Raw genomic sequence first — 11,564 nt, forward strand, 5'->3', positions numbered from 1 at the left:
CCATATACAGTGCCTTGAGACAAGTATTCGGCCCCCTTGAACTTTGCGACCTTTTGCCACATTTCAGGCTTCAAAACAAAGATATAAAACTGTATTTTTCTGTGAAGAATCAACAACAAGTGGGACACAATCATGAAGTGGAATGACATTTATTGGATATTTCAAACAAATCAAAAACTGAAAAATGGGGTATGCAACATTATTCACACGGTCTGTGATTTATTTAAAATTCAAGGCACACTTAACCAGCATGCACCACAGCATACTGAAGGCTGCATTTGGTTTGCACTTAGTGGGACTATACATTAACTTTTCAACAGGACAATGACCCAACACACCCCCAGGCAGTGTAAGGGCTATTTGATCAAGAAGGAAAGTGATGAGTACTACGTCAGATGACCTGGCCTCCACAATCCCCCGACGCCATCCCATCTGGTTTGGGCTTAGTGGGACTATCATTTGTTTTTCAACAGGACAATGACCCAACACGCCTCCAGGCTGTGCTGGAGTGCTGCATCAGATGACCTGGCCTCTACAATCACCTGACCTCAACCAAATTGAGATGGTTTGGGATGAGTTGGACAGCAAATATACCTCCGCTGTCTTCAACCAGGATCTCAGCGATCACTGCCTCATCGCCTGTATCCGCCACGGAGCCGCAGTCAAACGACCACCCTCATCACTGTCAAACGCTCCCTAAAACACTTCTGTGAGCAGGCCTTTCTAATCGACCTGGCCCGTGTATCCTGGAAGGACATTGACCTCATCCCGTCAGTTGAGGATGCCTGGTCATTCTTAAAAGTAACTTCCTCACCATTTTGGATAAGCATGCTCCGTTCAAAAATGCAGAACCAAGAACAGATACAGCCCTTGGTTCACTCCAGACCTGACTGCCCTCGACCAGCACAAAAACATCCTGTGGCGGACTGCAATAGCATCGAACAGCCCCCGTGATAAGCAACTGTTCAGGGAAGTCAGGAACCAATACACGCAGTCAGTCAGGAAAGCTAAGGCCAGCTTCTTCAGGCAAAAGTTTGCATCCTGTAGCTCCAACTCCAAAAAGTTCTGGGACACTGAAGTCCATGGAGAACAAGAGCACCTCCTCCCAGCTGCCCACTGCACTGAGGCTAGGAAACACGGTCTCCACCGATAAATCCATGATTATCGAAAACTTCAATAAGCACTTCTCAACGGCTGGCCATGCCTTCCGCCTGGCTACTCCAACCTCGGCCAACAGCTCCGCCCCCCGTAGTTCCTCACCCAAGCCTCTCCAGGTTCTCCTTACCCAAATCCAGATAGCAGATGTTCTGAAAGAGCTGCAAAACCTGGACCCGTACAAATCAGCTGGGCTTGACAATCTGGACCCGCTATTTCTGAAACTATCTGCCGCCATTGTCGCAACCCCTATTACCAGCCTGTTCAACCTCTCTTTCATATCGTCTGAGATCCCCAAGGATTGAAAGCTGCCGCAGTCATCCCCCTCTTCAAAGGAGGAGACACCCTGGACCCAAACTGCTATAGACCTATATCCATCCTGCCCTGCCTATCTAAGGTCTTCGAAAGCCAAGTCAACAAACAGGTCACTGACCATCTCGAATCCCACCGTACCTTCTCCGCTGTGCAATCTGGTTTCCGAGCCGGTCACGGGTGCACCTCAGCCACACTCAAGGTACTAAATGATATCATAACCGCCATCGATAAAAGACAGTACTGTGCAGCCGTCTTCATCGACCTCGCCAAGGCTTTCGACTCTGTCAATCACCAAATTCTTATCGGCAGACTCAACAGCCTCGGGTTTTTCGGATGACTGCCTTGCCTGGTTCACCAATTACTTTGCAGACAGAGTTCAGTGTGTCAAATCAGAGGGCATGCTGTCCGGTCCTCTGGCAGTCTCTATGGGGGTGCCACAGGGTTCAATTCTCGGGCCGACTCTTTTCTCTGTATATATCAATGATGTTGCTCTTGCTGCGGGCGATTCCCTGATCCACCTCTACGCAGACGACACCATTCTATATACTTTCGGCCCGTCATTGGACACTGTGCTATCAAACCTCCAAATAAGATTCAATGCCATACAGCACTCCTTCCGTGGCCTCCAACTGCTCTTAAACGCGAGTAAAACCAAATGCATGCTTTTCAACCGATCGCTGCTGCACCCGCATGCCCGACTAGCATCACCACCCTGGATGGTTCCAACCTTGAATATGTGGACATCTATAAGTACCTAGGTGTCTGGCTAGACTGCAAACTCTCCTTCCAGACTCACATCAAACATCTCCAATCAAAAATCAAATCCAGAGTCGGCTTTCTATTCCGCAACAAAGCCTCCTTCACTCACGCTGCCAAGCTTACCCTAGTAAAACTGACTATCCTACCGATCCTCGACTCGCGATGTCATCTACAAAATGGCTTCCAACACTCTACTCAGCAAACTGGATGCAGTCTATCACAGTGCCATCCGTTTTGTCACTAAAGCACCTTATACCACCCACCACTGCGACTTGTATGCTCTAGTCGGCTGGCCCTCACTACATATTCGTCGCCAGACCCACTGGCTCCAGGTCATTTACAAGTCCATGCTAGGTAAAGCTCCGCCTTATCTCAGTTCACTGGTCACGATGGCAACACCCATCCGTAGCACGCGCTCCAGCAGGTGTATCTCACTGATCATCCCTAAAGCCAACACCTCATTTGGCCGCCTTCGTTCCAGTACTCTGCTGCCTGTGACTGGAACGAATTGCAAAATCGCTGAAGTTGGAGACTTTTATCTCCCTCACCAACTTCAAACATCAGCTATCCGAGCAGCTAACCGATCGCTGCAGCTGTACATAGTCTATAGGTAAATAGCTCACCCTTTTTCACCTACCTCATTCCCATACTGTTTTTATACTGTTTTTATTTATTTACTTTTCTGCTCTTTTGCACACCAATATCTCTACCTGTACATGCCCATCTGATCATTTATCACTCCAGTGTTAATCTGCAAAATTGTATTATTCGCCTACCTCCTCATGCCTTTTGCACACATTGTATATAGACTGCCCATTTTTTTCTACTGTGTTATTGACTTGCTAATTGTTTACTCCATGTGTAACTCTGTGTTGTCTGTTCACACTGCTATGCTTTATCTTGGCCAGGTCGCAGTTGCAAATGAGAACTTGTTCTCAACTAGCCTACCTGGTTAAATAAAGGTGAAATAAAAAAATAAAAATAAAAAGAGTGAAGGAAAAGCAGCCAACAAGTGCTCAGCATATGTGGGAACTCCTTCAAGACTGTTGGAAAAGTATTCCAGGTGAAGCTGGTTGAGAGGATCCAAAGACTGTCAAAGGGTGGCTACTTTGACAAATCTAAAATATATTTTGATTTGTTTAACACTTTTTTGGTTACTACATGATTACATTTGTGTTATTTCATAGTTTTGATGTCTTCACCATTAATCTACCATGTAGAAAATGGTAAAAACATAGAAAACCTCTTGAATGAGTAGGTTCATCCAAACGTTTGAATGGTACTCTATACACACACGAAAATATACAATGCTAGAAAGAGATTGCTCAGCAGACGAAGGACCTCGGTTGGCTGTCTGGGAAGACCATAAAATTGTCTAATATCACATTTACCTAAGTATTCAGACCCTTTGCTCAGTAACTTGTTGAAGCACATTTGGCAGTGATTACAGCTTCAAATCTTCTTGGGTATGACGCTATAAGCTTGGGTCCTTGGTCACCTCCCTGACCAAGGACCTTCTCCCCGATTGCTCAGTTTGGCCGGGCGGCCAGCTCTAGGAAAGGTCTTGGTGGTTCCAAACTTCTTCCATTTAAGAATGATGGTGGCCACTGTGTTCTTGGGGACCTTCAAAGCTGCAGACATTTTTTGTGTCCTTCCCCAGAGCTGTGCCTCGACAACATTCCTGTCTCGGAGCTCTACGAACAATTCCTGCGACCTCATGGCTTGGTTTTGCTCTGACATGCACTGTCAACTGTGGGACCTTACATAGACAGTTGTGTGCATTTTAAAATCGGGTACAATCAATTGAATTTAACACAGGTGGACTCCAATCATGTAAAAATATCTCAAGGATGATCAATGGAAACAGGATGCACCTCATCTCAATTTCCAGTCTCATAGCAATAGGTCTGAATATTTATGTAAACGGTATCCATTTTTACCTTTAATACATTTGAAAACTTTAAAAAATGTTTTACAGTTTTTTGCTTTGCCATTATGGTAGAGTGTATACTGATGGGAAAAAAAAAATGTAATCAATTTTAGAAATAAGGCTGTAATGTAACAGAATGAGGAAGGGGTCTGAATACTTGCAGAATGCTCTGTATAAACTGATTCCTTCAAAATACACAAGCCAACCGCTGTCTGTCAAGCCTTGTTCGTATCACCATGTTTTTGTTAAGGGTGATCGTTTTTATTTTACATTTCTTTCTTTAATTGAACAATACAAAAAAATAACACTTATTTAGTTAACTTTCTTAGCTACGAGTTCACGCTTTTGTCTAGGACAGTGAATAAGTAAGGGCTATGCATCCTGAATAAACAAAAGCACCAATAAGCAGAGGGGGTGTGCCGACACCTGCTGTTCAGGAATTTACCATATACCTCTACGTATTGCAGTAACATGCAGTTCATAATCTTAGCACTAAGCGTCACCATTTGTATTGAGAACATTTACTACAGTGCTTTACTACAGTCAAAGGTCATGCAAACAATCACTAGTTACAAACAAAGTCATAATCCCGGCCCACTTAAAAATATGTCTCTTCTTAAAATGTGATTTTAAACATAACCCTAACCACAGTGCAAACCTTATGCCTAAACTTAAGTGAAGTCAACTTTACAATAGACAATTTAGACTTGGTTTCCACTTGATGGCACAGCCACAAGAGCTCTCATAAGTTAGCGGTTCATTACTTATCCAAACCCTATGAATATTACACTGTTACTCAATACAAAAAGTATTGGATAGATAGAGAGATATCTACTGCAAATTTCATTCACTGATTAATAAAAAAAACACTTATACAGGCAAACACTTGCACTGGTTTTAATAACACGCATATTAATTTAGCAAGCTAAAGAAAAGCTGACGCCCTTTTGTACATTGCGTTGTAACGTACAATTGACCTTATATTAGCGCCCAAAAAAAACATAATACTTCCAGGTCAACTGTAGTACAGTTGAGTACCACAATCTCTACCATTTCCAGCAAAATCAATGACGAGACCTTCATGCTGCCAGTCTCTGCATGACTGAAGAAAATGACCTCCATCTTTTTAAAAATGGCGGGTGGGGAAGCGAAACCTACAGCGTGTTAGGGGGAGATAAGCTGTGTGGGCAAACTGCTTTTTATACCTGATCTTATCACCTCTAAAATGTAAATAAAACACTAAAGAGTTTATATGTGTCATTTACATACCCATTTAAAAGGTTTGTGTCAAATTTGAATAAGGTATTTAGGGTGGCGCTAAAGTGATCTTCAGAAGTAAACAGCTTTTGAGGCTTTTGAGAGTCAGGCCTGATGCAAAAAACAAATGCATTGTTTTTAATCTGCGAGAGAAGCGCTACACCCTGGGGGAGAAAGGCTGTACGACAGAATAAGTTGCATTATGCATGCTGGACGTTACGTCATGACACGTCACAATTTAACGTACAGCGTCAGAGTGGTCAGTATTGTCTACTTTCCCCCAATACTCAGTAAGTGTTATTTTTGTATTAAGTCAAAAGACGAGTTCATTTATGCGCCAGCCCAGCACCCAGGCAACCATTGAACATTTTAAAACATTAACGCATTTAAGTTGCAGGCGTATTTGTTCATTCTATCGGCACGATCGGTGGAATAATCGATACAAATAGACATCTGTGAAAGGCTAACCGATAAATTGGTCAGGCTCTAATAGTATGTCTTGTCCTTTACCTGTGTATGTGGCTTCCTTGACTCCATAGGCAAGTGCTCCTGCCCCTATAAGCAGCTTGAACCCAAGACCTGCACCCCTTGGACCAGAGCCCATTCTGCTAGCCATCTGCCTCAACTGCCCTAGCAAACCCTGTAAAATGAGGGAGAGAAAAGAGAAAGCTCAAACAATGGCAGTTACAGGACAGTCAGACAGAGATGACATCAGTCACAGTGGTAGCTAGCTGGACTTTAAGAGCATGTGGTTATCACATAATGGAGCAGACTTCAAAATAAATTGTGTAACATCTATTACTAGCAAAATCTGTAGATATTGTTATGATGGTCTGATTAATCATTTGTGTGCAAACTTTTCCTTACAAGCCACAATGTTGAATGACATTTAAACGTACGATACCGGTAACGTTAGCACGGTTTTTCCTTTTGCTACTCGAAATTTGACAACATATCCACAAGAGGTTAATCTTTACCCGAGGTTAGGCACAGAGGTAAAGTTTTCATCTTTGTCATTCAATTAATATGCTAATATGGCTAACAAAGATGTACATATGCCATGATCTGGATGAGACTGCTGAATCGAGGCAAAGGGAAGAATCTCTGTATTAACTATCTAATGTCAGCTAAATGTAGTTGTGAATATATTGGCCAAATCTCTTTAAATGGACAATACTGTAAACTGTCTTGTGCATGATTTGAACTGACACAATAGAGCCCCACATTGGATGTGTCATAATACCCATAAAACCTAGAGGTCAAACAGGGAAATGGTTCCAATCGTTTTGCCACCATAAGGGATTTTAGAAACACTTAATGTAAGGGCTGTGATTCGTGTAGCCTTACCCTGGCGTGACATTTTGATAACCATGTAAATCTCTCTCGGACAAGCTGACTTTCATCCTTATATTGGACTCCATTTATTTCAGATAAACTGCTAAATTGGCATCAACATAGAATTCATGCAAGACTACAAATCCCTGCAGGTCATCTCTAGCTGACACCTTTGCTAAATTGTGTCAATTTAAAAACTTGCACAACAGTGCACAGAATTGTCCATTTAAAGAAATATAACCAAATGATACATTACTACATTTAACTAACATTAGATAGAGATTCTTACATTTGTCTCGTTTCGGCAGTCTCAGCCATAATCATGGCATTTGTCATTCTTAATGATAGCCACATTAGCGTTTCATTTTGGGGGAGTAAATACATCAACCAGTAGAGTATACTATACTTTTATGCAACACTGGCTTGTAAGGAACATTTACAATTTTGCACACGTCTCAGGCTGTAACGATTTTCTACAGCCTGATTCATCAGACTAGTGGCAACCTTCCAACTTCATCCTTTCATAATGGGACAATTACAAAACAAGTGGGACTGATGTTGGTAACGTTAACGAGCAATGATTCTCAAACTGATCAGCTCGAGCGTGCAGTGCACCATCGGTCTCAGGCAGGATAATATAGTTACTATCTATATGAATGGTCTACCTCGCAAACCGCTGTCTATCTTGCTAGTTAAGTCAGCTATCATTCTCATTCAAAAGCTAATGCTAGGTTGCATAGCTGGCTAACATGGTTGCTTCTACGGCGTTCCGTTTACGTTCATTATTGCACGAGACCAAGTTAATTACACAAATAATGTAGCTACTGTATTCGTTAGACGCTTTAAAATGACGGTTTCAACTTACACCGGGCTCTTTATTCGCCATGTTTTGTTCTTGTTGGAAAGCGTAATTTGAAGTGAATCGAAGGTCGCGTGTGTTGAAAGTAGCACTTCCTGTGGGTGGGGCATCATTGAAAAATGTAGGCTTTATTTATTTTCAGCGAGCTAAACACACCTGCTGCTGCAAACAGAAGCTCAAAATGCACAGATTCCAGTATGATGCAATTCAGTATGCTGAAATTGTACAATTATTACAAAACGGAGGTAAAGCAATGGTCTCATTCTGAAATGTACAGAAGTTGAATTCACTGTAGACAATTACATTTTACACATTGCACATAAATGTGACTCAAATGTATCCTGTCCCTACATGGTCTATTGGCCCCTATGAGTCTCTAAAGCCTTGTTCACACGGGCAGTTTGAAGTAACTCAAGTGTTCCGTATATAGCCGAATTGAATCTGATCTTTTTCCTGCAGTCTGAACAGCCAAAAAGCAATCAGATATTTCTAAACACATTTCAATCCACCTTCATAGGTCAAATCAAATTTTATTGCTCACAAACACGTGTTTAGCAGATGTTATTACGGGTGTAGCGAAATTGTGTTTCTTGCTCTGACAGTGCAGTAATATCTAACAATTTCACAACATATACCCAATACACACAAATCTAAGTAAAGCAATAGAATTAAGAATATATAAACATATGGACGAGCAATGTCAGAGTGGCATAGACTAAGTTACAGTAGAATAGTATAGAATACAGTATATACATATGAGATTAGTAATGCAAGATATGACAACATTATTAAAGTGACTAGTGTTCCATTTATTAAAGTGGCCAGTGATTTCAAGTCTATGTACACTACCGGTCAAAGGTTTTAGAACACCTACTCATTCAAGGTTTTTTCTTTATTTTTACCATTTTCTACATTGTAGAATAATAGTGATGACATCAAAACTATGAAATAGCACATATGGAATCATAATAATCAGTAGGTGTTCTAAAACTTTTGACCGGTAGTGTATATAGGTAGTGTATATAGGCAGCAGCCTCTATGTGCTAGTGATGGCTATTTAACAGTCTGGTGGCCTTGGCTGTTTTTCAGTCTCTCGGTCCCAGCTGTGATGCACCTGTACTGACCTCGCCTTCTGGATGATAGTGGGGTGAACAGGCAGTGGCTCAGGTGGATGTTGTCCTTGATCTTTTGGCCTTCCTGTGACCTTTGGTGCTGTAGGTGTCCTGGAGGGTAGGTAGTTTGCCCCCTGTGATGCGTTATGCAGACCGAACCACCCTCTGGAGAGCCCTGTGATTGCGTGCGGCAGTGTTGCCACACCTAGCGGTGATACAGCCCGACAGAATGCTCTCAATTGTGCATCTGTAAAAGCTTGTGAGGGTTTTAGGTGCCAAGCCAAATAGCTTCAGCCTTCAGCCACTATCTGTTTGGATGGACCATTTTAGTTTGTCAGTGATTTGTACACCTTCTCCACTGAGGTCCCGCCCTAAGAGCTAGAAGCAAGGCAGCCCTCTCTGTCGTTCCCATTTTAGCCATGGTGGTTTGAAATCAGATACAAATCTGATTCCTGCCATGTGACTTGTGTATGAATGGTCAGATCTGATTTATTTGCCCTCAGGTGGTTTGCAGACTTATTTGACATATCTTGTTACTTGCTAGCTACTCTGTTGATAGTTTGACAAGAACATGTGGTCGCTTGTTAATTGTATGCAAACAAATCAGTGAATGTGCTAGTAGCTAAACAGCTAGCTAGTCGCTTGCTGTTGTTAGCCAAAAAGGTTTCTTACACTATGATTTTGAACATTCAAAGCAACTGGGAGACTTCCATGGCAGGCGTGAGTTGTTGTGCGTAAAACCAGTCTATTAATTCCAAATAATACAGTCAGTCCACCCTCAAAACACTAGCTTACTAAGGGATTGTTTCATTATGCAGTGGAGCCTACTATATATAGCCTATCCTTTTTAGCTGCTATTCAGGTGCTGTTTATGAGGAGAACTTAAGGAGAATGAGCGGCGAAATGAAAGATATTCTAGAACTGCTATATTTGAAGCACTACTCCCTTCTGCACAGTTTCCCTGATGTTGTTATGGCAATCAACCTGTTTTTACCGTAATCCCGCTTCTGCAGAGAGATCGTTTTTCTAAACTAAAACTCATAAAGAACTACCTAAGAAGCTATCGGTCTGATATGCGCTTCTGAACACCTTTAAATTTTATTGATTTATTTCACCTTTATTTAACCAGGTAGGCAAGTTGAGAACAAGTTCTCATTTACAACTGCTACCTGGCCAAGATAAAGCATAGCAGTTCGACACATACAACGACACAGAGTTACACATGGAGTAAAACAAACATACAGTCAATAATACAGTAGAAAAATAAGTATATATACAATGTGAGCAAATGAGGTGAGAAGGGAGGTAAAGGCAATAAATATAACATGGTGACGAAGTAAATACAATATAGCAAGTAAAACACTAGAATGGTAGATTTGACAGTAGATGAGTGTGCAAAGTAAAGGTGCAAAGGAGCAAAATAAATAAACAAATACAGTATGGGGATGAGGTAGTTGTTTGGGCTATTTATAGATGGGCTATGTACAGGTGCAGTGATCTGTGAGTTGCTCTGACAGCTGGTGCTTAAAAGCTAGTGAGGGAGATAAGTGTTTCCAGTTTCAGAGATTTTTTGTAGTTCGTTCCAGTCATTGGCAGCAGAGAACTGGAAGGAGAGGCGGCCAAAGAGGAATTGGCTTTGGGGGTGACAAGTGAGATATACCTGCTGGAACGTGTGCTACGGGTGGGTGCAGCTATGGTCACCAGCGAGCAGAAGGCGGGACTTTACCTAGCAGGGTCTTGTAGATGACCTGGAGCCAGTGGGTTTGGCGACGAGTATGAAGCGAGGCCAGCCAACGAGAGCGTACAGGTCGCAGTGGTGGGTAGTAAATGGGGCTTTGGTGACAAAACAGATGGCACTGTGATAGACTGCATCCAATTTGTTGAGTAGGGTGTTGGAGGCTATTTTGTAAATGACATCGCCGAAGTCGAGGATCGGTAAGATGGTCAGATGGTTTACGAGGGTATGTTTGGCAGCTTGAGTGAAGGATGCTTTGTTGCGAAATAGGAAGACAATTCTAGATTTTACTTTGGATTGGAGATGTTCTATGTGAGTCCCTCAACTAAAACTGTTATTTCTTATTAATTTTTGAAGTTACAAGCATGAAACCTCCACCATGTGGAAGCTGCTATAGAAATTGCATCCAGGGAGCAAATTGTCAATATCTCTTGAATTTCTAAGAGAATGGTCTCTCATTTAGGATTTTCTCCTACCATATCTATTGTGTTATATTCTCCTACATTATTTTAACATTTCTACAAACTTCAAAGTATTTTCTTGCATATCCTCTTGCAATTATATGCATATCCTGGCTTCAGGGCCTGAGCTACAGGCAGTTTACTTTGTGCACGTCATTCAGGCAGGAAGTGGGAGAAAAAAATAGGCCAAGCCCTAAGAAGTTTTAATGGAACCGAAAATTAAAAATATGACCTTGGCATCTCGTAATGCGAACCATAAATGTATACATTTTAAATTTGTTCACAGACTGTATTTAACACCAAGGAAAAGTTTTACGATGAAATTGGCCCCAAATCCCAACTGTTCCGGGATGAGAACTGAGGACCACGGTCGGAAACCATGTTTTATTTTTTTAATTTTTTTATTTCACCTTTATTTAACCAGGTAGGCTAGTTGAGAACAAGTTCTCATTTACAACTGCCACCTGGCAAAGATAAAAGCATATCAGTGTGAACAGACAACACAGAGTTACACATGGAGTAAACAATAAACAAGTCAATAACACAGTAGAAAAAAAAAAAAATAGTCTATATACATTGTGTGCAAAAGGCATGAGGAGGTAGGCAAATAATTACAATTTAGCAGATTAACACTGGAGTGATAAAT

At 41.7% G+C, this 11,564-nt stretch overlaps 2 protein-coding genes across 6 annotated transcripts in view; one reads left to right on the forward strand and one right to left on the reverse strand.

The window, feature by feature from the left end:
- The window catches only part of phb2a (prohibitin 2a), a 158,108-nt gene extending 150,392 nt beyond the window's left edge, over positions 1 to 7,716 (reverse strand). The window contains exons 1-2 of one of the 2 annotated variants that reach the window (XM_052477304.1): positions 7,617 to 7,716; positions 5,927 to 6,056 (exon numbers count right to left, since the gene is read on the reverse strand). In XM_052477304.1, the coding sequence (XP_052333264.1) occupies positions 5,927 to 6,056; positions 7,617 to 7,637 (151 nt within the window). In that variant the 5' untranslated portion in view covers positions 7,638 to 7,716. The remainder of the gene's footprint in view (positions 1 to 5,926; positions 6,057 to 7,616) is intronic. The other variant, XM_052477305.1, reaches the window with a different exon arrangement.
- Positions 1 to 11,564, forward strand: part of pex5lb (peroxisomal biogenesis factor 5-like b) — a 272,913-nt gene that overhangs the window by 72,104 nt on the left and 189,245 nt on the right. The window lies entirely within an intron of this gene.

Source organism: Oncorhynchus keta, chromosome 23 (genome assembly GCF_023373465.1).
Source record: "Oncorhynchus keta strain PuntledgeMale-10-30-2019 chromosome 23, Oket_V2, whole genome shotgun sequence".
NCBI classification, from domain to species: domain Eukaryota; kingdom Metazoa; phylum Chordata; class Actinopteri; order Salmoniformes; family Salmonidae; genus Oncorhynchus; species Oncorhynchus keta.